We start from the raw sequence: 26188 nt of genomic DNA on the forward strand, positions 1-26188 counted from the left end.
GCATTCAGCCCCACATAGCTTTCCAACTGCTATGTTTAAAGAGTTGCAGGACCTGCAGAGACATCTAGCTACCCTTAAAGCCAGATCCTCAAAACCCAAGCGATCCCATACATCTCATATGGCCTATCCGGCCTCTCCATCCTATCCTGCTCCTCAACAACCTGTTTTCCAACCCACTCCTATTTTCCTGCAAAAACCCATGGTTCAACCTACTTTCCAACCTTTACCTGACCAGCAGACAGGATCCTCTAGTTTTGTTCCCTGGGTTCCTCCCAGATCAAAACCTGATACCCCTGATTCAGCCTGTCCTGTTATTCCTCTCCCAGAAAACACTAATACCCTCAGCACTTTCCTCACTCAGTTAACCCTGACCCAACCTAAAATCATACCTGTTTTGTCCATGGCCAAAGTTTCCTCTGTTACCTCCTTCTCGGACTCCGACTCTTACTGTTCCCAGAGTCCTTTACTTGCCTACCAAACCAATCCCCCGGCGCCAGATGCCTCCCAAGCTCTGACTGAACATATTGTCCATAGCAGCGACAGTGAAGTTGATACTGCACCACAGCAACAACAGCAACAACCCAGAGCCCCTACACCTCCTCGTATTCCCCCACAGGCAACTAATCCCAATCCTTTTGCCAATCAGGACCCTAAACAACTATTCACCTTTGATGGTCTCCCATTTCACAAATGGCCTGAGCGTATCTCGGAGGTTCATGCCTGGCTTATTACAGAAATGTTAGTTGCTGGAGCCACTGACGGCATTGTCATTACCAAGTTTTTGGCCCGTACCCATGGAACCCTCAGAGAATGGTTCATTGCCCTTGGTGGTTATCGACAACTCCAGTGGACTCAGATTCCTATTGATGTCTTCACCGTACAATTGTACAATGAGATGATTAGGCCCATTGAGAACAACAGAATCAAGGCCCGAGAGGAGTACTTCCAGATGAAGTGTTGCTCCTTTCAGAAGGCTGATCTTGCTAAGCACTATACCCGCATGTTGGACCATTTTTACATCCTTGGAGGATTGGATGACCCAAATATGAAGCAAGTGTTCCTTAATTTTTTCCCAAAACCTTTGGGCAAAGAGGTCGTGAAATCTTTACAACATTTTGGCCTCCGAATTGATCCGGCTCCTATCGATCGTCTCTACCAAGAGATCCTTAGTGCTCTGCAGAAGTTATGTGATCAGCAATTATTCTTCAAGCAATGGGAAAAGACCACTCATAAGCTCACAGATGCTTGTGATGCATCTCATCTCAAGATCAAGTGCAAAGACAAAGACTACTCTTGTCCCTCTAAAAAGAAGTCCCACTTCTCCAAGATCAGTACCCATCCAGAGAAGAATTACAAAAAAAATGGTACCCACAGATTTCACCGGTTCAAACGTAAGCATCAACATAGGTCTCAGCAGCGGCCCTATAAATTCTTCAAACGAAAGAAATTTTGGCAGAAGACCTCTGCCAGATGCTATGCGTGCGGAAAAATTGGTCATTTTGCTCGTAATTGCCCGGACAAAGCCAAGCAAGCCAAATTAATGCATATGCTGGGTCCCTTTTCCATCACTGATGATTCAGATGCAGATATTGAATCCCTCTACTCTGTAGATGATGACTTCTCCCCGGACTTATTGTTTGTCCTTGAATATTGGGAAGAAGAAGACTTGGATACCTCCTCACCCGAATCCGAGTCCGATGGATTTGACCCCATCTACCCGATGATTTCTCCTTTGTCCCCTCCTAGCTCTCCTAAGTCACCAGCTTTGGCAATCACCAAGACCCTACTTCCTCAAGCTAGTCTTTCTATCTCTCCTACCACATGGGACCGTCCTATCAAAGTTATTGGATATTTTGATACGGGTTGCTCTACCACCATACTAGCCCCCCATGTCCTTCCTTCTGAATATTGGAAACCTCATAAACAGTTCTTCACTGCAGCCGATGGTCAAACATTTTCTGTCAACCTCATCTCCAAGAATCCTGTTCGTTTTCAATTATTCCCCTCTCTTACCTTGTGTCATACAGATCTAGGATCCTCTCTTCCCGGTCGTGATGCACTTATTGGCTTTGACATCCTTTGTCAGTTACCCCACCTCAGATGGAGTATACATGGTCTCAGCTACAAGAAGCAATTCGTCCCCTGGACAACTGTTCCTAATTTGCTACTAATCACTCCTATTGTAGATATTAAAGAACAATTGCTCCTCCGTTGCAGTGCTGAGAATCATGCAGACTTTCTCACCAAGTGTGCTCATCCTCTCTGGCAGAACCCAAAGTTCTTCATCCGTCTCCCTTTCAAGAAGAATGAGGATGCAAATCCTACTAAAGCCAGCCACTCTGGCATGAAGCCTGAACACCTCACCAGTGCGCGCCAAGAAGTTGCCCTCTTAGAAGCTCAAGGCCTCATCGAGAAGAGATCTTCCCCTTGGGCTTGTGAAGCCTTCTATGTGAACAAAAGAGCTGAACAGAAGCGTGGCAAACTCAGACTTGTAATCAACTGTCAGCCTCTCAATGCATTTTTGGCCGGTGACAAATTTCCATTAACTACCAGGCCAGCCCTTCTACTCCAACTTTCCAAGGCGAAGATATTCAGCAAGTTTGATCTCAAAGCAGGATTTTGGCAGCTCGGTATTCATCCAGATGACAGATCCAAAACCGGTTTCTGCATTCCCGGTGGATATTTCCAGTGGACAGTTCTTCCCTTTGGTTTCAAAGTGGCTCCTTTTCTATTTCAACAAGCTATGCTATAGGTCTATGCCCCCATACAAGAACGTGCCTTGATCTATATAGACGACATACTCCTCTTCTTCGATACAGAGGAAGATCATGCTCTTCTACTACAGCAGTTCTTGGACATCACCATAGCCCATGGTATAATGCTCTCACCCACAAAGATGGAAGTTACAGTCGACACTATTGACTTTCTCGGTGTTACTATATCCAAAGCACAATTCCAGCTCCAGCCACATATTGGTCACTCCCTCCTCGAATTCTCAGATGGCCCCTTCACTTGGCAAGAGTTTCAACAATTCCTCGGCATCATTAATTATATGACCGAGTTCTTACCTCACCAGGTCCGACTCACGAGTCATCTTCATCGACTCCTCCGAAAGGATGCACCACCCTGGTCCTCTGTCCATACCTAGGCAGTCAAAGATCTAAAAGCCCTGGCTCAGTCATTGCCAACTCTACAGATCCCATCTACAGGACTTCGTATTCTACAGTCCGATTCCAGTGATACCCAATGGGGTGCGATTTTACTTGAAGAATCTCCAGGCAAGATACGACGTGTATGCGGATACCATAGTGGCATGTTCAAACCACCCGAACACCATTACCACTCCACATCCAAAGAGATTCTTGCAGTCCGTCGTGGAATTGAGAAATTTCAGTTCTTTCTTATTGGTCATACATTCCAAATCGAAATGGACATGACAGGCTTCCCGAATATGTTACAGTTTAAGCAGAAGCAGCTCCCTGAATCTCAGCTGCTACGATGGGCGCAGTGGTTCTCACAGTGGTCTTTCAAGGTTCGTCACATCAAAGGCAAAGATAATACCCTCGCAGATTTTCTCTCCAGGACCAAGAAGAATTTGCCATTATCTTCTTCCATCCCTGTCCTTTGCATGCCCCTTACCCCTGGAGCTTCCTCATCCTCTTCAGCTCCACCACCACCTGATCCACTACTTGATCTCTTACCTGCTCTCCCAGCATCCATCTTCAGTAACATTTCCCTTCGTACCCTCAGAAGCAATAGTATCTCCACCTATCAGTCTGTCCTCATCTCTATGGTTCATCATAGTGGTCTCCAGTATGATTGGGTAGTCTGCCATCCAGATTTTCCTTTTCTTACTCCTTTCACCATTAACCCTGCCCTGTTCGATAAAGACTGTGTCATTTTCTTCTGGCACCTTCTTGCTGTTCACACAGTTGCTCTTACCTTCAACCGTCATACTCTCTATTACTATCTTAGTACAGTCTCCACCATCTTCTCTAATCCCGTTAGCACTATTTATTTTCGTCTCTAAAGACCTCAGTGTCTAGCCCATTTTCTCTGACTCTTTGGTCCCATACCTCAATGGCTTCAGTCCCTCTTTGCTCTTGATGACGACCCCTTCGTCACCTATATTTTCCATCGACCACCTGATTTCATCCATCATCACCTGGTCTCACCTCCCATCCTGGATCACAATCTCATTGCTTACGATCCGACCTTCTTCCTCCATGGCACCAGTACCGAAGATCTCTTTGTTCATCGTGATGATTCAGAAGCTCACCAGGAACGATGGTACACCTTCATGACAACCATGTGCTCCTACAACCATGTTGACCCTGCAACACTTCCGGCATGCCTTCTCCGCAGCACCCGTACAGCTTGGGACGTCAACAGCGAGCTACAACACCCAGTCATCCAGCGAATCATTAACGAACATCTGGAGTTCGAAGTGGACCACGTACTGGATATGTTCATCCCTTACACCAGTGACACCAACTTCAACACCGATTAGTGGTCTGTCATTATCATCTTTTTCGTGTTGTCTTTTATTTGTCCTATTGTAACCGATGTCAAAAAGAAACTATAGTTTGTCGGTGTAGTTTGGTAAAGTAACTATGGTTTAGAAAAAGTAAAGTAACTATGGTTTAGAAAAAGTAACTTCAGTTTGTAAACCCTGGTTAATATGTCGGCCAGGTTAGGTCTAGTTTACTATGGTTGAGTTACTTTTCCAAAAGTAACCGTGGTTTAGTTTGTTTGTATTTGTTATGGTTTTCTTTTTAAGCAGCATGTCTGCTCAGTTTGTAAGAGAAGTTCCGCAATGAATGAAAAAACTCTTAATATGGTCCCTTCTTCTATTTTTGGGTTTTGGGGACTTGGGAGATGGGAAAACCTTGACCTAGGATTCTACTTGGAACCTAAGGATAGATTGAAACCTTTAACCTATGCTATGGTGGAGCTATTACACTCCATTGTTAACCCTAAGACTCACCATCTCATCCTACTTGAAAGACTTAGGTTTTCTACCTTATTATGCCTTAGATTAGGTTCTTCTTGGATTCTCCTCTTGAATCCTTTGGATTGTATGAACCTAATGAGGTCTTACAACCCTAATGGACCTAGAGAGAAGTTCATTTGGTGTTCTCTTGCCTTCAAACTCCTTGAAAATGGAACCCTTAGTGAAAAACCCCTTGAATCTCGGATCTGGAGGTATACGGTTTTACATGTGATTTTAAGACCTACGAGAAACCACCCTTAAAATCACCTCCCTGTGTAAGTCCCTGCTTAAAGAGGTTTTACATGCGATTTTATGTTCTGAGAAAAATCACCAATAAAATCGCCAGGCTTTGAAGCCACTGGTTAGAGAGGTTTTACATGCGATTTTAGGAATTGGGCATAAGACCACCCATAAAACCACCATGCCTCTGAAACCCTATACTTAGGTGATTTAAGGGATGCCTTTTGGGGATCCTCTCCATTACTTGTTTAACCTTATTCTCACTCTTTCCTTAAGTTTAAAACTCTTATCTTGTGACGTATTACTCAATCGCGGCGACAAACTTGTAACAACGGGGTATAACCTATATTGTGAGTGGGTTTGGTTATTGTTTAGGTTTGCTATTATTAATCATACATGTACCATGCTATTAGTATACTTTATTAAGCATGATTGCGCATCTTGCATACTTTATATTACTTTATTGATATGATAATGTTGTGATTGCTTTTCATCTTTTATTTGGGTTACGGTGTTGGTAAATATCGGTACCGAAATCCCAAGAATATGTAATATCTTTGATTGAATGTCATATTAGACTGTATGCGTCGTGCAGTGCTGGTACCCGGGTGCTATATGGAATGAGACGTTGATGCACCCGGAATACCTCTTGGGACGATAGAATTTCCATGTAATATATCTGCGACTAGGACGTTTGTACCCTTATGCTACGACCCTTACTAACAGGGGTTTAGGTCCGGATTCTGTGGAGGTGGGAGAGGCCAGTCATGGTAGTAATAGTTATCGGGGTTTGCCACTAGGTGGTCTTGGATGCTTCGACCGGCGTAGGCCCCCTGATGACAATTGAGGTTTCGTTGTGGTGATAAGGTAAGTGACCCACAGTGTCTCCCGAGTTATCACAGTAACATATATCTTTGACTTAGTTTGTGTGATAGGTGAAAAATTTACTAACATGTGCATGCATCATTGGACTATATGTGAATTGTGTGTTTGTGGTTCCCCATCCCCTCACTAGCTCGGTGGAGCTAACCCCTTCGTGCGCACACTTTTTAGATTATGATGCAGATGGTGGTTATCTCGCGAGACTCGAAGTCCAGCCCTTGGGACACGATGATATTGGTACGGAGGAGCCGAAAGCTGTGTCAGAGGAACATGGCGACGGGTGTCCTTGTGATGATTGGGCCTACGGGCCGTGAGGATACTTGGGACTTGGTCCCTTTTTGATTATTTTGGGACTTAAAGTCCATGTATAAACATTTACGGTTATACTCTTTTGTTAGTTATTAAATGGTAATGGGAAATGTGTTGACTACAGTAATTTATCATTTAGCCTTTGAACATCTTGTAACTATTTGATTTTATATGCTTTCGCGATCTTTTGGAATGTAATATTTCCTTTCCGCATTCTGATATTATATTACTTTAATATTAGTTATGACTGTGCGTTGGGACATTGTGTCAGTGATCCAGGCAACTTAATGGGATGACACGTGTCGTCCTAGTCACCATTTATATTGTATTATATTTCTTGTCTGGATTAGGGGCGTGATATGAAATGCAGACTCTTAGGAGGTCACAAATTTGACTCTCTTAACTTCACCTTGTGCCATAAGGAACCTCTTCCCCCTCCCCCTCCCTCTCCCTCTCCCTCTCCCTCTCCCTCTCCCTCCAAAAATCTCTCTCTCTCACTCTTAGGAGTCGTTAAGTAGACCCAAAAAGAAAAAAAAAAGTATACCTAGGAAAACAGAAAAGAAAAAAAAAGTGCATATCAAAAGTTTTAGGCCTTGGACACTATCTCGAGTATCTCAATACTAGAGAATTTCTAATTCTCTCCTCCCCTTCCCTTAAAATGTCCCCCTTTTCCTCTTGTATGATGCCCCGTCTAACTTCTCCATGGTGTCACCCGTTAGCTTACTGCACATATGAGCTTCCGACAAGATAATTAGGGAAAATAAACAAAAGATGAGAATATAATGGCAGCCCTACGCTAGATCTAGCCAAGATCTTGTTTGTATTTTCGGTTTGATTGAGATATATGGAACTAAATCTACTGGGTATAGTTAGGGATGTAAATGGATAACCGAAATCCGAATCCGAATCCGCATCCGTATTCGTTTAGGGGCATCCGAATTCGTTTAGAGATATCCGGAAAATAATCCGAATACTCCGATTAAAATCCGTCCGAAAAAAAATCCGAATACTTAATAATAAAAAATTAAGTAAATAATGATTTTGAGGGTTTTTGAAGATTAAACAAGTTCTAGAATATGATAAAAAGAGAATCATGATCTAAGAGATGTGGATTGAGAGTGAATTGTATCTGTTAGGGGGAGGAAGGTCTGGGTTACACAAGACAGAGATGTAAATGGATGGTCGAAAATCCGAATCCGATCCGCATCCGAATCCGTTTAGAGGTATCCGTATTCGACCAAGGAATATCCGGCTCCGATCACATCCGATCCGAATCCGATCCGAATCCGATCCGTTTACATCCCTAGGTATAGTTGATAATAATAATAACAATAATAAGATTTTTTTTAAAAATTTTTTAATTAAAAAAAAAAGGAAAAGATAGTAAATCTTAACCTAAGACTTCGGGTCTTGCCAATTGAGTATCTGACTGTCTAAGTAGGGCATCAATTGTCCCAATTTTTACATTAAACTAAAAACGTTATTTTTCTAACACGAAATTAACCAGGTTATTGTGTTCCTTGAATTCTAACATGGGAATCACTCATACCACTTGAGATGAGAAACTCAAGTGGTGAGCATGGTTTGAATTTTGAATTGTCCATTATTTATGTTGCTTCATCTTTTCTTTCCATTGCAATTTCATGGAGCTTCCTTTTTCTGGACCACAATTTTCTTAACCAAATAAAAGAGGTGGAGACCTGCTCATTATGGCTAATATTGATAAGGTCTTTGCCAATGGAGAATTAATTAGAAGTCAAGGGGTTTTAGAGGCCTGCCGCCATGCAATGGTGGGCTCAGACCATACGCCTACTTCGCTTCGTTTTATTTCCAAATATCAGGTCAAAGGTACATAATTTTTTTTTAGTCCAAATGGAGGAATGTTATTGGGCGCAGCGCGCGAGGGTTCAATGGTTTAGTGAAGGTGATAAAAAGAAGGTTTTTTTTCACATACCACCTCTGAGGTTTGTCTTAATTATAAAAACATTTCTCAGTTTTGAAAAATTCTACGTGTCCCCCTGAAATTCTTAATAGGTAGGACACATAACCCGAATTTTTTTCACCTACGGTTCCCCTGCCCAGTACGATTCCCTAGTGCCTCTAATAAAAGGGGGTGGAGTCCATCCGGGCAGTGTGTTCTGTCAAGGGGTAGAATGGTCATTTCAGCTCCCTTATGAGAGGAACTGCACATTCCGTTAGTCTAAGACTAACAACGTTAAAAACATAGGATGAACTACCAAAAATACCCTTCTAAGATCAAAACAAAAAAAAAAAAAAAAACCTGCAACTCATCTTCCCCAAATCGTTTGGGGAAGATGAGTTGCAGGTTTTGTAGGGAACACTAGAATTCTAGAGGACAACAAGAGAAGATTAGGAGACAGAAGCTCTTCTGTATTATTCCATGTTGAAACGATTGTCAATCCATACAAAGAAAACTAAAAAGAACTCTTTTTAGGTGAACAATGAAAGTAACTGGATTCAGAAGATCATTGTCACTTCTGAATTTTACTTTTACCTTTCTTTGATTCACTTTTGTTTGAAAACCCTAAACTAACATAAATTGATCCAAATCTACTTCAATCCATACATCTAGAACCACAAATAAACTACTAACCAAACTCAGCAAATTCTTCTCCTGTCACTCCCTTAGGGTTCCTTGAAAGAGCTTCTACTATTTATGGTGACTGTACCTCCATCGTCTACAACAATTCCACCTTCACTTGGTCCCAAACCTACCAATGTTGCCTTCAAATCGCTTCTGCTATCTCTTCTCTCAAAATCCAAAGAGGCCATGTTGTCTCTGTTTTTGCCCCAAATCTTCCTGCCATGTATGAACTCCACTTCGCTGTTCCAATGGCCGGAGCAATTCTCAACACCATCAATATCCATCTCGATGCTTGCACAATCTCCATCTTCCTCCTGCAATTATTACTGCTTGCAGCCCTAATAAAGAGGAGACGGGTCGGAATGGTTTTTTTTTTTCTTAGAAAAACATTTTTGATATTTCATCTTATGCTTATGCTTTTAACGTTGTTAGTCTTAGACTAACGGAATGAAGTTATGTGTTACTGTTAAGAACCTTAGGGGGGTGTTGTGATACAGGAAGCCAGAACAGATAATAGAGGGAATCATGTTGAGCTGGACGTGGGGGATATCCCAACGGCTTCCATTATCAGAAGGAGTATACGACAAAGGCGACAGCCTCTGGCCATGAGGGACTACGTGTAGGAGCCTAAGCATGCTCATGCAATGGAATATCAGAGTTTACCGTTAGCCTATATAGAGGCAGGTTCTGTACCTAAGGACAATCAATGAATATTCTAATTCTCTCATCTCCTTTTCTCCTCTCTCCCTCTTCCTTTTCTCCTCTCTCCCTCTCTCTCCTTCCTCGTCTTTCTCTCAATTTTTCTCTCCTCCTTATTTTCTCTGATAAATTAGATCTGAGACATTCCAGGAGCACGTAGAATTTTTTAAAATTGAGAAATATTTTTATAATTACATTGGATAGTACGTGAAAAAATCCTAAAAAGAATGCGTTTTTTCATATTGTTACTTCACGACGCCAACAATTCAATTTTATCAATTCAAATGGAAGTTGGGTTCCAAATGGTCCAGGTATGTTTCAATTAGTTAAAGATTATTTTGATCAACTCTTTGTTTCGTCTAATCCTTTACATATACCTTAGTTCTTGGACTGTGTTACCCCTCGTGTGGTTGCGGAGCAGAATTACAGGCTCTGCTCCCCTCTTTACATATCAGGAGATAAGCAAGCAGTTTTTCAAATGGGCCTCATAAGGCTTCGGGTATTGATGGTTTGCCTACGAAAAAATTTTCAACTTCATTAGCATCTTATAGTTATGGATGTGGTCAATGCAGTTCAATGGTTTTTTCGTACTGGTCATATGCTTAGAAGTTTTAATCGGACAATGGTTTAAGGTATCGGATCGGATCGATTGATTTTGACTGGATCTGATCGATATCGATCGAGACCAATCCGATCCAGCCGATACCAAGATCTCGAACCATGAACCGGACTGTCATTACTCTTATCCCAAAACAGAAAATTGCCTTTGAAAACTCAATCGAAGGCGATTGCAATGGCGGGAGGCTGACTTACCGCTCCTCTTTTCCGGAGAGTCTCCATTTGAGGCTATTGAGTTGCGCCACTGCCCCGGTACCACATTCTTCTTCTCTGAACTCTTATCACGGAACAAGCCGCTGCAATGCTTCTTCCTTTCAAGGGACAAGCCGTTGCAACCCTTCTTTCCTTCAAGCGACCAGGACTGGAATTCTTCTTCAAAAATTCCGATTCCAGACTTTTAAACCCTGCTTTCCCTTCTCCTCCTTGCAGTCATTTCCCTAACCACCTCTATGGAGACTGTTCCTTCCTCCTTCCTCAATTTAAATTGTTCTTTCAGTGGTTATTTCATTCACATTTGATTTATCTCCGATACGACATTGAGTAGAAGATCGTTTACCCTTTGTTACGGTGGCTTAAAATCGTAGAGTGGCTTATGTTGTTCAATCTTGCTCATCTTCTTCCATCCATAGAAGTTTTACCATTTGTTACCTTCCCATCACTTTGTACCAAAAACCCTAAAACAGAAAAATCGTTCAAACAAAGCAGTGGAAGCATACTTTCTGTATTTGTCTTCCATGGTTTACATTTAACAGAAATTTATTGGTTGAACTTACAACTCTGACAACCTTGTAAGACTGAATCTCTGGTTTCAAAGAAAGCACCTTTTATGTCTAAACTGCAGCGCAAGAAAAGTTTTTTTTTTTCCCTTGGGTATTGTTATTTTGGTAAACTCCCTTGGGTATTGTTAAAGAGTAGTTGATGATGACCTAGAAGATGAAACGGAGAAGAGGAAGTGAGCAAGGGGTTATTGAATCTATTGACTTGATGGAGAGTCACTCACTCGTCGGCCGGAGACGAAGAAGAAGAACAGGACAAGAGGGGACGGGCGAGGGATTGCAGGTCATGTGAGGAAGATGATTGATTTTGGGGTTTTGAGATTCAAGGGTAAAAAAATAACTCTACACTGATCAAAGATAGTTTAGGAATTTAAATATATTTCATAAGTTAACAGTATAAAACTAACGGTCGGGGCTAAGTTGTAATACAGGACTCTAATACAGGGACGATTGAGTATCTTTAAATAAGACGAAGTGAGTTGAGTATCGTTTGATTTTTAGGGGGTGTCATGTAATTTATCATTTATTTTCTTAGTTATTGTTTTTTAAAGCAAAATTTTAAAGTATTATTGGAATCGAGTCCCATTTAATACCTCATTATATCAATACTCATTTTTTTTTAGGGAAAATTACATGATTAATTACTTTTGGGTTTTCATTTACAAAGTTGTCCACCCTATGTTTGAGTTAACAAAAATAGACAAAAACAAGTTTAGTTTTACAAAACTAGACAAAACAGTGACTCTCCTTCCTTCCTTGGCAGTTCCCCTCTGAAAAAATTTCTTTTTTTTTACTCAGTTACTTGGGGTAGCAGAGAATGGCGGTGGCTAGGACAAGGGTAGGGTTGCAGAGAACGGAGGATGCCTGGGTGAGAAGGCACTGATAGGGGTAAAAATGTCTAAAAAAATAAGTGTGGGAGGGAGAGATACTATTTTGTTCAGTTTTATAAACCTTAACTTGTTTTTGTCTATTTTTGTTAACTCAAACATAGGGTGGACAATTTTATAAATGAAAACCCAAAAATAGCTAATCATGTAATTTTCCCCTTTTTTTTTTCGTACTTGTAAAGGGAAAGGTTATCTTGGTACTAGAACCTCAGCTTGGTAGATCACATCCTAGAAGGAAAACCATGTAGAAAACAGACACTTGTCCCTCATCCATTCATCTATGATTGATACATATGTTTAAGGCTAGTGTTTGCCATTAATATCTGTTCTTGTTGTTTCAAGCTTGAGCCTTCTGTTATACTCCAGCTTGAGAGGGAGTGTTCAAGATTCTACTGTGGGGGTTATATTCTTGGTTAAGTAGTATAACTTAATTTCTTTTAACAAAAAAAAAAAAAAGTATAGCTTAGTTTTTTATTGTTTCCTATTTCGATTGTAAGTTCTTACTTTACTATTGTGTTTAGGTCTTAGGCTTAGCAAGGTAAGTGTCTTTTTCCTATTGAAGTTCTGTTTTACTTAATATATAAAGATCACGGGTTGGTACGATAAAACACATTCTCTATCGTCCAACATCTCTTCTTCTCCCTCAATCTCTTTCTCTCTTTTATCCTCCATTCCAGTTACTGGATTCAGATTCTGGGTTTGTTACTAACTTGATATTCCAATCTGAATTGAGGTTTTGTGTTTCGAAACATTCTTCCAAATGAAGGCCATACCTGGATTAGTATGCAGAATTACATATTAGTTGAGATGGTGTTAGTGTTGTTGTATATCCAACATCCACTATTTACATTATTATACTTCCATTTTTATTAATGGTCCAATCCAATCTGATTCAGGCCCTTCTCTCAAACCTCATTTCTGTACTAACTTGGGATTTATGAAACATTCCTTGGAAGCTGCTAACCTATAACTGACATAATGTCAAAACCTTAAGATGGCCTGATGCTGAATATAGACTCATTTTAAAGCTCCTAGATGGATTAAATGGTATGGATGAGTTGTGCAGGGAAGGAATCATGCAGCCATTGCTAATTCCCAATTAGGAGAAAAATTAGTGGACACAGATCAGAAGCCATTGATAGTTTTCAGAACTAGTTTGCATGATACCTCTATTTGAGAATAGATAACTCAATGTGCCAAGACTGAAAGTTCAAGTGAGTGCTGGTGGAAAATTTTCTGGATGTTAGTTTCTGCTGGCAACCAGTTCAGATGGAAACACAAAAAGATGTTAAACAAAGTTTTGTAACCTACATTTGTGATTTTCTTTCTCCCTTTTCTCTGTATTCAACAATCACAGCAAGCCATTAAATACCATGAGAACCAGACAGAGAGCTCATAGTCTTCAAGCCAAAGATTTTAACACATCAGAGCTCATTAAACATTGTAGGGGGGGGGGGGGATTTTACAGACATGCCTTTCAGGCAATAGATTACAGTACACTACCTGTCTACCTGCTATGATGTACTACAATCAAATTAAATAAGACCACATTAGCTACTGTCTCTTTATTCCACTGGTGTTTCTAGCTTCTGCAAAAGCGAAATATTAGTCTGCCACAATCTTTAAATTCAAAATCTACATCTTCACACTGACAGAATGGTTGTAACCTTTCAGCTGATTTACCAAAGCGGTGAGCTTGTACCAGATGCATCATTCACAATGGAAAAAGAATCTCGGTAAATCCCCAGATAAGAAATTAGTGGGTCTACGTCTGTCCGGGACTTGTCAATGATGAACCTCAAATACTGTGATTTTACAGTCAGAAATCGCAGCAGCCTTCGGTATCCCACGGTTGTGCCCTTTGTTACCGTCTTCCACTCACCTTCTTCAGTACGAATATCAAGACGGAACTCACTAATCCGCTGGCCCATGTGAATGGGTTCCTGAATTTGCAGCACGTTAAATGCGTTAAATGATATAGATTTGCCGAAGTCCAGATTTAATACCCAATCAGATTGATGCTCTTCAGGTGCCCAGTAAGAGAAAATGCCTTCTTCAAGGACATGGAGTGGGTCAAACCGAGAATCACAAATGCCTCCACGTCTGCTGTTAACAGTAACCACGGCATTCTTGGCTAAGTTGTTGGAGAATATGATGTGCCAAATTTTGGTGAAACAGGCACTTGAATGTCCTCCTCTGATATCAGATCTGAAGAATTTGGTGGGACATTCAGTAAAAGAAGACCTTTTCTTCCTACTGATTTGTAATATATGTCAAGCAAATTGATTGCAGACTTTGGGCACTCAGAAGAATGCCAAAACCAACCAGGCCTGATGGATACATCACACTCTGTAGGAACCCAATCAGGACCATTTGGGTCTCCTTCAAGAGAATGCCTGTGACATGTAGAAGGGTACGTGAACAAAGTTCCCAGTGTACCCAAACCGCCCCCAAGTAGACAACCATAAGTAAGACTTCCTAGTGTAATACCACAAAATAAGGAACAGATCCTAAAAGATTAAGATCTAATGTCATCATGAATATTACATTCATCAAATGTGGCTCTAGATTATGAAGACATGAAACTCCTGGACTGAGTTTTAAAGCTACAACATGAAAATAAGACCAAATCATTTAAACAAGTAAATTCCCCCATTGCTCCACTAAAACTGTCACACTGGCAAAGTCTCAGCAGTCACTGGGGAATTATCAAGCTTAAATGTGATTTTGAGATTTCATAGTAAGCTTAAGGAGACTATACACACAACACCCAATGATATAGTTCACAAATAGAAGACTGACCACCAAACAATCTACACTTCCAAATTCAAGGAGGATGCAGGCAAAAAGGAGATAGATGGAAGGCCATAGCTAATAGGAGTCTATTACAGAGAGTTCAAGGAAGGCCATAGCTAATAGGAGTCTATTACAGAGAGTTCAAGTACAATAAACTCTGAAGAAGATAAAATTATCACATGAATGTGAAGTCAGGAGAGGATAGCTCACAGGGGATCAGTGTCGCCAATCTAAGCAGGCCTTCGGTCGAAGAGGGACCAGCAAGTGGAGCCAGCAACACCATTTTCATTCCCTATCCACCTGGTGTCTGGGCCAGCATCTGAGAATATGACAGCCCTAGGCTGCAGCTGATGAATGAGACTAAACCAAGAATCAAAGAAGTATTCCATGTACTTTTCTCCCTTTCCTTTAGTACCATCCAACCATACCTCCTTGATCTCCCCATACCTGTTCCATCCTCAAAAGTCATTAAAAGCCTTCTGAAACATTCGAGTTCAGAATTTCAATTCAATAGCAGTTCATTAAAATCCCAATCTGGGTATAGTAGATAAAACCCCTCAATCAAATAGGTAATTGAAAACACAGGAGATTAAATTGATCAAGAAAGCAGCCTTAAAAACAGTCAGTCGGAAACACCGACATGATTTACTAATCTAAACTCGGAAGGGGAGAGGGGTTGTTAAGAAACAGAATCAAAAACTGAAAGAAACCGTGATTTATCTCACCTTGTGAGCAATTCAGACATCTGGGCCATATAGAACTCATTATACTCAAGAGTGTTGCCATAAGAAGGCTCGTGACGATCCCAAGGCGAGACGTAGACACCCAAATCGATACCAACGTCCCTAGCAGCGTCAGCCAATTCAGCAAGAACGTCACAGGAACCGTGTTTCCAAGAACTGGAGCGGACAGAGTAATCGGTATAGGCGGAGGGCCTGAGGCAGAAGCCGTTATGAATAGGATTAACCGATTCCAATTTCAAAATTGTTTGAATATGTTATCGTTTGTGAGTTCAGATCTGCTCCCCCCACACCCCCCATGGAGGGTTCAGATCTGCCCCCACCCATCCCTATGTGGGTAGTTGATCCGAATTCATCGTTAGTCGACAGCTGAAAGCTTGAAACTTTTGCTTGGGATTCTCGTGAAATCATGGGATTTTTTCTCTATTGAATTCTAACAACTTTTATGTTTATTTTAAAAAAAAATAACATTGTACATGTCTTCTTGCCATACATCGTGGGATTAAAATCCTTTACAGTGCGGGCATCTTGCAATGCATTATTCTCTGAATTTTCAAGATTATGTTTCAAATGTATGACTAAATTCTTCAGTGGTTAGGTGAGTGAAAAGAGAAAAGCTTCAAAGGCAAATTTTACTATGGATAAAACCAAGTTAAAGCTAATAAAATAACCGAAGACAACAGGCAACAAAAGAAAAAAGAATAACAAGATTCTATTTGTTTCGGCATAAAATTTTACTTGAAATTTTTCATTTCAAAAAAGTTGACATGTAAAATTTTACATGTTGAAAAATGTTCCAATGTTTATTTTTTTTTAATGGAAAAAAGTATTGAAAAATTTTTCAACATATAAAAATTTACATTTACGAAGTAAAATTTACCAAGAAAAATTTTACGCCGAAACAAACAGAGCCAAAAAGGAATTTCAAGAGAAACAATTTTAAACAAAATTAGCAGAACAAAAGGCGCTATAGCGAAGTCAGAACAATTAGATCATCTATGATTTTCATTCATCACATAATAAAGAAAAACCACATTGCATTCTTCAAGCCAACTTCCCTCTTCCATGGCTTCTTCAATTTGTAGCCAATTGAGCTGAAATTTGGAGAGGTAAAGCTGCGTACATTATGACCCTCCCCAGACCTTGCAGTGGCGGAAGCCTCGTACACTGAGTATGCCCCTTTTTTGAGCTGAAATTTGAAGGGAACAAGCTTTACCAATTTGGATATCTGCAGTCTAAAAAGCCTGCTACTTGAATATTGTCGGATCTTCAAGGTTGCTGGATGAGGCTATAAAAGTTGGCCAACATTATTTTTTCCAGTTAACTTAGTTTAGGTAAGTAGGATGACGCACACACACACACACACAAAATAAGCTTGACCCACTAGAATGATGTTTTTTCCAATTATGTTCCATGCTTGAAATAGAATGGATAATGCTGAACTCCTCATCATTTCTTCTTGTTAAGGGACCACTATTGTTTATTTAAACCTTGGTCGGGAATTCACAAGCTTTTAGTATTGGAGAACTTTATTTCATTGAATACAGAGCAAATCCAGTCCTCATGGGCTTTAACTTTGTAAGATGGTGGGATCCAATTTGCCATGTGGCCTATTTAGCCACATCAGCATAAAGACTGGGGAGGTGGTTACATCATCTTAGGATAACCATCTTGATGGGATCCACAAGGTATTTAAGTGAACAGAGGTCCCTGGTTTCAGTAACAGAGGCATTACTCCCCAATGAAAAACCAAGAAACCAGAAGCACCTAGCTGCTGTCGCTACCACTGTGCTACAGTCGCCAAAGAAGCAGAAGCTCGTAACCAGTACACCTCGGTATTCTATTTCCGCTGCATTCCCATCTCCGTTCAGGTAACACCCGAACCGTACCTATGGGATTCAATTTCTTAACATATCTAAATGTAAGAGAAATGCTAGATGTGCTCATGGGAGAACTTTATTTCATTCACATTTGTGAAAATTATGGTTCATGATATTTGACATTAGTACCAAACAGGCACTACTACAACTGAATCACTGCAACCATGTCTCTCATCAGAAATGGCAATTTTTTTTGGTTCCCTATTATTTTAGATGAACTTCACAATGGTAAGCTGAAATGAATCCTGAAAAGCTTTAACTTGGGAAAAGAATCAATAGCTGAGGCCAAGTTGTAGCCCAAGTGTGGCATGGATAAGAAATAGAGTCATGATCCCACTACCCAAGATACCATGAACATTCCTTAGTCCAGGATTTCCCTACAAAAGAAGCAGATTCTGATGAGCTCAAACAAACCCTTCCAATGTAATTAAACCAATTCAAACAATCTGATACCATAAAAATGAAGTCTTGGGTGAGAGGAAAACCATTGTTGAATTCATGAAGCAAATCCATATATGTTCCTTTTCCAATACATTTACCTCGAATAATGCAGGCAAAATGGTCTGTATGGTTAACAAAGCAAGCCCAAGAGAACCTGTAACAGCATGTGGACTGCAAGAAGAAATATCAGGAAAGAGAGAGAGGAGAGAAGACAAATGAGGTTACTATATAATCTCTGATTTGGGATTGATATACCTGTTAGAACAAATATCAAACAAAACACGAACAAAAACGAAAACAACGTAAGATGACACAGAGATTTAACGTTGTTCACACAACAATATGGTGTGCTATGTCCACGGGCGAAGCTGAAGATGTTTCACTATATAAATCGGAGAAAGTTACAATGGAGATCTCTCAAGAACACCCAAGAAACGGCGCTGCTGCTCCTAAATCGAGAACCCCAAACCTCACACACTTTACAACAAAGCGGTTAAAGAATATAAATATTCCTTCATCAGTATGGGTTGGGCCGAACCGTGCCCACATAGGGGCTTTGCCTCTAAGTTCGGAGCCCATCACTGATCTCAAAAAACGTTCCATTCGGATCGCCACCAAAAATGTTGGAGCGAGTCATTCTTCGAAACGGGTATAAGAACTCGAGACATACATAACAATACCTTCACAACTAATAATGTATATAGATAGAACTAACATAAGATCATTGAAATCCAAGTTTTAATGAGTACCTCTCAAAGATAGGTTTATCAGAAGTGAGTAGAGATGTAACTCCACCAGTTGCTCCAAGAGCAAAGAAGAAAAACATACCACCCAATAGCTTTGGGTGTAAATCTTTGGCATTTGCCTTCTCCTCCTGAAATGGTTTATGTAATTGGGTTTCAATAGTATGAATTAATTGCTTCTAAATTTTGTGCTCAAGCTCAGAGAGAAGGAGTGATCTAAAAATGAGGGCTTACCACATCGTCGGAGAACCGAATTCGGAAGCCTAAGTAAGTTCCATAACCACCCATAGCAAAGAGAACAACAGCCTATACAAATAGAACAGAGAGAACAAAGTATTAATTTCATAAGTACTGTGATCTTGGGTGTAAACTTGCCAGTCTTGAAGATGTCTGCTGCAAACCCCCAACCTATGAGATGATAAAAATAGAAAGGAGGAGCACTTCAAAAGTAAAAGATTTTTTCGCAGAAATGAAGAAATGGGATCATATACCATGTTGCCAGGGTGACCCCAGTGGACTAACCAATCTGGAAGATTCAAAGACTTAACCAGTTCAACGAAAGGCCCAAACAGAGACCTCACAGTTGCAGCTGCATTGCATCTCAATTAGCAAGGTCGTTCAAAAGAAAAGTAGAAAAGGAAAAGAAATGCAAATGTAGATGGAAAGAGGTACCTCCAGGAAGAGAGGCCACAAATAGCCAGGGCAAAGGAGCAAAGGAGTACAAGAGGGTTTCTGTGGGTTCCGTCCTTACTACTTGTTCTTCCTCTTCATCTCCTTCTTGTTGATGTTGGGTCAACTCCAATCCTTGGAAAGGCTCGGTCTTGAAGGCGGTGGAGGGGCCAAGGACAGCTCGTCTGCTACTTGTTGCAGCTAAGGGAAAGGACAAGGCAGAGATTTTAGAAGAAACGACTGAGGAATCAGGAAAGGATGAGAAGGGCAGGAGAGGTGGAGAGACGTTTGCTCTGAGACTGGAAACAGCCAAATTCAACATTGCCATTTCTTTTTCTAAGGAAAGAAATCCGAGGAATGAATGCTGCAGAGAGAAAAAGAGAGAAGTGGGAGGGTTGAGTGAGAGTGGTAGATTGAATTTGATTTTGGTGGGTAATCTGCTAGAGATAAAATGGGGAGGAGAGAAAGGAAGGGAAGGAAGGAAGACACGACAGTAGATATTCAAATGGCTCCACGTGTTCTCAACACGCTCGTCATTACAAAGCAGTGTATGCCCATTGAGGTCCTCTCAATACCTTTTGAGGTCTTTCTCATCGGCCGTTTGTTTGATGGATGGGGGTGGGAATATTGTGGGACTAGTCCGGAAAATAGGGGATGGGAGTTTTACTAATATTAATCAAAGTCTTTTGGTTTTTTTGTTTTCGTAAGACTTTAGATAATATAGGGGTGAGTTTTTCAAGTGTCACGTCAATAAACAAAGTATTTAATAATATTTATGAGATTTTGTAAGTTCATGATCCTAAGTTAAATAAACAAGGTTGGGATGAGATTTTCCAGTGCCACATCAATACTTTCTCACCCCAACTTAGTCCCCGTCAAACAAAAAGGGCTGAATTCAAGTTTAGATTGGGTTTTCTAAACCATAAATTAAGGTAAAGAGATCTTGTCTTAGTAGACTCACCTATCCCTCCTCAGATCCAGATTCTCTCCAACTCCTCTCCAACCACCCATCCAACGGCTAGGAGGAATTGGACACACATCCCAACACCTGCCAATACATTGGGATGCATGTCCAAATCCTCCCAGCCATTGGATGAATGGTTGGAGAGGATCTTTTTTCCATCCCTCCTCAAACTCGATTGAAACTGGTCTTCCTGACATTATTTTACCACAAGTTTGGACCAATCTGGCTGGGTCATGGCCGAGTTAATAAAGGTTTGGTTTTACTCCTCTCAAAACCCAGTTAGGTGAAGAGTGGTTCTCTTTTCTGGGAAGGAATTAGGCAGCCATTGCTAATTCCCAATTAGGTGAATAGGGATTTTCTTTTTTGGGAGGATACTTTAAGAATTGCTGTGGATGCAGATCGAAAGCCGTCGATGATTTTCAGAACTAGTTTGCATAATACCTCCATTGCAGGTTATAGAAATCCATAATGTGCCATGACTGAAAATTTCAAGTAAATGCTGGTCACAGATTTTCTTGATGTTAGTTTCTACTGGCAACCAGTTCATATCAAAATACTATAAGAGGCAACAAAAAGGGGGGGGGGGGGGTTATATGCCATATATGAAACAACTTAGAAGAAACAGCAAAAGAAGGCAAGCTATTCACATCAAAATTTCCTTCTCTAGAAGTGTGAAGGATAGAGATAGAGTTGAAGTGCGCCAAGAGCTCAAAACAGTCTAGCCATTATATTTTGAATACACCAAGGGATAGAAATAGTCCTCCTGGAAAGAATATCAATCACTAAAAGGTGGTCACCTTCAAGAATCACATCTTGATACCCTCAAGAAACTGCAATATAATGCCAGTCTAGCAGCAAGAACCTCTAACAACAATGGAGAAAGTAGTACCCATATGTTCTAAAAAAGCTCATAAGAAATGCTCCTCTAAAGTCACGAAACACTCCTCCCAAGCTAGCTGATCCTGGGGCACCCAAAAGTAGCACCATCAAAATTAATTTTAACAACAGATTCTTGAGGTGGTCTCCAACAAATATGCAGTAATTGAGAAGACCTCTTGGAAGCATTCTTAGGATCAAAATATTCCTTTGCCAAAGAAAATGATTTAATCAGAACAGTTCTAGAGGAATGAGACAAGTTTCTGTGAATATAGTCATGGTAAGCTAGCCATATCTGACAAATGATGGCTGCCAATAAACATCCCAACCAAGGCTTACAAAGTTTCAAGTCTTTAGAGCTGAGAATAAAATACATGAATTGTGTTTTCTTTTATCCCTTTTCTATGTATTCAACAATCACAGCAGACCAAGAGAACCAGACTCAGAGCTCAGAGTATCCAAGCCAAAGATTTTAACACATCAGAGATCATTAAGCATTGGGGGAGTGGGGAGGCCAATGGTGTCCAAAAGAAACTCTTCTATTGGAAGAGAGTACGTAAATCTTACAGACATGCCTTTCAGGCAACAACAATAGGTTACAATACACAACCTGGCTACCTGGTATGATGTACTACAATCAAATTACATAAGACCACATTAGCTTCTTCTGTCTCTTCACTCCGCCAGTGTTTCTAGCTTCTGCAGAAGCGAAAAAATTAGTTTGCCACAATCTTCAAAATCTACATCTTCGCACTGAGAGAATGGTTGTAAGCTTTCAGCTGAATTACTTCAGTGCCATTGAAGTAAAGCTGTGAGCTTGCACCAGATGCATCATTCACAATGGAAAAAGGATCGAGGTAAATCCCCAGATAAGAAATTAGTGGGTCTACGTCTGCCCGGGACTTGTCAATGACGAACCTCAAATACTGTGATTTTACAGTCAAAAATTGAAGCAGCCTTCGGTATCCGATGGTTGTGCCATTTGTTACCATCTTCCACTCACCTTCTTCAGTACAAATATCAAGATGGAACTCACTAATCCGCTGTCCCATGTGAATGGGTTCCTGAATTTGCAGGACGTTAAATGATATAGATTTGCCGAAGTCCAGATTTAAAACCCAATCAGATTGATGCTCTTCAGGTGCCCAGTAAGAGAAAATGCCTTCTTCAAGGACATGGAGTGGGTCAAACCGAGAATCACTAATGCCTCCACGTCTGCTATTAGCAGTAAGAATGGCATTCTTGGCCAAGTTGGAGGAGAATATGGTGTGTCGAATTTTGGTAAATTCTTCAAGCACTTGAATGTCCTCGTCTGAAATAAGGCCTGATGAATTTGGCGGGACATTCAGTAAGAGGAGACAGTTTCTTCCAACTGATTTGTAATATATGTCAAGCAAAGTGATTGCAGACTTCGGGCGCTCCGAAGAATGCCAAAACCAACCAGGCCTGATGGATACATCACACTCTGCAGGAACCCAATCATGACCATATGGGTCTCCGTCACGAGAATACCTGTTACACGTACAAGGGTAAGTGAACAAAGTTCGGAGTGTTCCCAAACCAACCCCAAGTAGACAAACCATAGATAAGATTTCCTGATGTAATACCACAAAATAAGTGACAGATCTAGAAAGATTGAGATCCTTAAGTTCATTAAATGTGGCTTTTAGATCATGAAGACATGAAACTGCTGGACTGAGTTCCAAACATAGTTGTCACCGCGCCTAGGTGACCTAAGGCGCTGGAGAGGGTCCAAAAGTATGGCGACACCAACAAGACGGGTAAGGCGTCTAAGGCACCCGCCTAGGCGACCAAGTCGGCCAAGGCGACGCCTTGACAACTATGTACTTCCAAACATCCAACATGAAAATAAGACCACCAAATCATTTAAACAGGTAAATTCCAACACCCCCCCCCCCCACCCCCACCCCCACAATGTTACATTGGCAAAGTCTCAGTAGTCATTGGGGAAAATATCCAGCTAAGATGTGATTTTGAGATCCCATAATAAGCTTAAGGAGACTAAATTTTATCACCATATGATGATGCAAACACACAGAACAACCGATGCTAAAGTTCACAATTTGAAAACTGACCACCAACCAATCTACATTTTCAAATTCCCATGAATGATGCAGGGGAAAACGAGATAGATGGAAGGCCATAGCTAATAGAAATTGCTCGACTCTATTACAGTATGTTGAAGTACAATAAAACATGAAGTAGATAAATCCATCACATAAATGTAGAGTTGGGAGTTAACTCACTGGGGATCGGTGTCACCAATCTTGGCAGAGCTTCGGTTGAAGAGGGACCAGCAAGTAGAACCAGCAACACCAGCTTCATCCCCTATCCACCTGGTGTCCGGACCAGCATCTGAGAATATGGCAGCCCCAGGTTGTAGTTGATGAATGAAACTAAACCAAGAATCAAAGAAGTATTCCATGTCCTTTTCTCCCTCTCCTTTAGCACCATCCAACCACACCTCCTTGACCCCCCCATATCTGTTCCATTCTCAAAGTCATTAAAAGCCTTCTGAAACATTTCTAAGTTCAGAATTTCAATTTAACAACAAATTCCCTATCTGGGTAGAGTAGGGAGAACCCCTCATTCATATACCTAATTGAAAACCCGGGAGATTAAATTGATCAAGAAAATCAGTCACAAAAACAGTCAATCTGACAGCACCAACATGATTTAGTCTAAACCCCAAAGGAAAGGGGAGGGGGTTGTTAAGAAACAGAGTCAGAAACTGAAAGAACCCATGAATATTTCACCGGAACAACGAAAAAAAAGAAAGAAAGGAATTCAAGGATTTCTCACCCTGTGAGTAATTCAGACATCTGGGCCATATAGAACTCATTATACTCAAGAGTCTTGCCATAAGAAGCCTCGTGACGATCCCAAGGCGAGAGGTAGAGACCCAAATCGATACCAGCCTCCCTAGCAGCGTCAGCTAATTCAGCCAGAACGTTACCGGAACCGTTCTTCCAAGAGCTGGAGCAGACAGAGTAATCGGTATAGATGGAGGGCCAGAGGCAGAAACCGTCATGGTGCTTGGCAGTGAGAATCACACGGGAGAAGCCAGCGTTCTTGGCGACGCTAACCCATTGGCGGGCGTCAAGTCTGGTTGGATTGAAGATGGAAGGATCGGCGTGGCCAGTGCCCCATTCAGAGTCGGTGAAGGTATTAGTTCCAAAATGGAGGAAGAGAGCCATTTCTCCCAGCTGCCATGAGAGCTGGGCTGCTGAGGGCAGAGGTAAAATAGGGAGAGGAGGAGGTTTTGAGAGAGAAGAAGAAAGAGGGGGAGCTGTTGCTATTGCTTTTGTGGTTGCCGTGAGAGAGGAAAATAAGAGGAGAACAAGACCAGTATAGTTGGAAATGGGCTCTTTATTTTTGCTGTTTAAGATGTTGGGATCTCGAGCATTGCTCTTCTTCTTCCTCATGATAATTGCAGTCGCTAGCTTTCACAGGATCAGAGAGCTAGCGAGTGAATTATGCATAAGTCCAGATTCGAAGTGGGCTTAATTCAACTTTTAATTTAAACAAGTCAGTATGAGTAGTGAAAGGCATAATCAAAATAACGAGGAGTAGAAGTAACGTTACTGACTGGCTTTTTAAATATTGAAACGTCTCCTCAACTCAATGAATCTGGAACTTTTATAGTAACCCAGATCCTATCAGCTTCTGTTTTTTCACATTAACTGTAAACAATAGGAAAACAAAGAACAGGAAAAAGGCCAAAAGATGAATCCACATTGTAAAAAAGGGTGAAGAACCAAAAATGGCTTCCTCTATCTATTTAAAAAAAAAAAATCATTAACATAAAAGGTTTTTTATAAAAAATGAAAACTGTTGGGTAACTATCAAACATATAAGAGAATACAATGAGAAATCGTTTGGGAAAGTAATTATGTGTAAAAAAAATTTAGTGGAGGTGAAGAAATTCCCCCATCACCCATCATCTTTTCTAAGTATGAAACACATAGAGCATGACTCCTTTCCCCCACCCCTTTGCAACCAACTCCACCCCACCTGTGAAACCCTTCTGCTCAATCCTCAAACCCTTTTCCCTCCTGCGACTCCAATCCACGACCGGTGGAAAATCCCACGACTCCACTGATTTACTTCGTTGTACAGGATTTCCTTTAGATTAGCTTTGTAAAATAATGACCAGATAAATAGTTTGTTTCCTTGATTCAAATATAATCTACTTTTCTAAAATTTGATGAATCGATGAACTTAAGCCTCTGTAGTTACTATTCTATCTATTCTTTGAAGCAAAAAATATAGAGGTTGCAAAGGATTCAACTGCTGAAAGAGGACCTTAAAGCGTGAAGCAGCAGATAAAGCAGCAGCTGAAAAACATTAGCAACACTTAATAAGGTTGGGAAGCAAATGATGAAAACAATCTCACTAATGTTTAAACAATACTTCATTCTACAAGATTTGCCTTAGATTAACTTTGTGAAATAATGGCCAGATAGATAGTTTGTTTCCTTGATTCAAGTAGAATCCACTTTCTTTAACTTTGATGGATCGATGAATTTAAGTTCCTATAGTTACTATTCTGTCTATCCCTAGATCCAAAAAATGCAGAAGTTGCATGGAATTCAATTGGGCGACTGGAAAAGAGGGCCTTAAAGTGTGAAGTTGTAGATTGAGCAGCTGCTGAAAAACATAAGCAGCTTTTAATAATGTTGGGACGCAAGTGATGCAAGCAATCTCACTAATGTTTAAACAATAGTTCATTTTATAGGATTTCCCTTAGATTAACTTCGTCAAATAATGACCAGATAAATAGTTTGTTTCATTGATTCAAGTAGAATCCGCTTTCCTAAACTTTGATAGATCGATGAATTTAAGTCCCAACAGTTTCAATTTTGTCTATCCTTCGATCCAAAGAATAAAGAGGTTGCAAAGATTCAGCTGGACGACTGTCAAAGAGGGCCTTAAAGCATGAAGCGACAAATGAAACAGCTGTTGAAAAAATCAGTAACACTTAATAAGGTTGGGACGCAAGTGCTGCAAACAATCTCACTAATGTTTAAATAATAGTTAGTTGAACAG

The 26188-nt window shown here is 40.6% G+C and overlaps 2 protein-coding genes and 1 pseudogene across 2 annotated transcripts; all 3 read right to left on the reverse strand.

The window, feature by feature from the left end:
* Positions 1-13688: 13688 nt before the first annotated feature.
* LOC122650472 lies at positions 13689-15775 on the reverse strand (annotated as a pseudogene).
* A 1718-nt stretch (positions 15776-17493) lies between these two features.
* On the reverse strand, positions 17494-19710 carry LOC122652591. The gene is made up of 6 exons (XM_043846378.1): positions 19282-19710; positions 19101-19198; positions 18844-18915; positions 18616-18740; positions 17965-18037; positions 17494-17802 (listed from the first exon to the last, which is right to left on the reverse strand). Exons 1-6 carry the CDS (start codon positions 19604-19606, stop codon positions 17698-17700), a joined length of 798 nt encoding a protein of 265 aa, XP_043702313.1. The 5' UTR covers positions 19607-19710; the 3' UTR covers positions 17494-17697.
* A 1873-nt stretch (positions 19711-21583) lies between these two features.
* On the reverse strand, positions 21584-24571 carry LOC122652590 (alpha-L-fucosidase 1-like). Its single transcript, XM_043846377.1, has 3 exons — positions 23942-24571; positions 23386-23622; positions 21584-22630 (listed from the first exon to the last, which is right to left on the reverse strand). Exons 1-3 carry the CDS (start codon positions 24562-24564, stop codon positions 21859-21861), a joined length of 1632 nt encoding a protein of 543 aa, XP_043702312.1. The 5' UTR covers positions 24565-24571; the 3' UTR covers positions 21584-21858.
* Between the last annotated feature and the right edge of the window lie 1617 nt (positions 24572-26188).

The sequence above is a fragment of the Telopea speciosissima genome, chromosome 2 (assembly GCF_018873765.1).
Source record: "Telopea speciosissima isolate NSW1024214 ecotype Mountain lineage chromosome 2, Tspe_v1, whole genome shotgun sequence".
In the NCBI taxonomy this organism is placed as follows: Eukaryota; Viridiplantae; Streptophyta; class Magnoliopsida; order Proteales; family Proteaceae; genus Telopea; species Telopea speciosissima.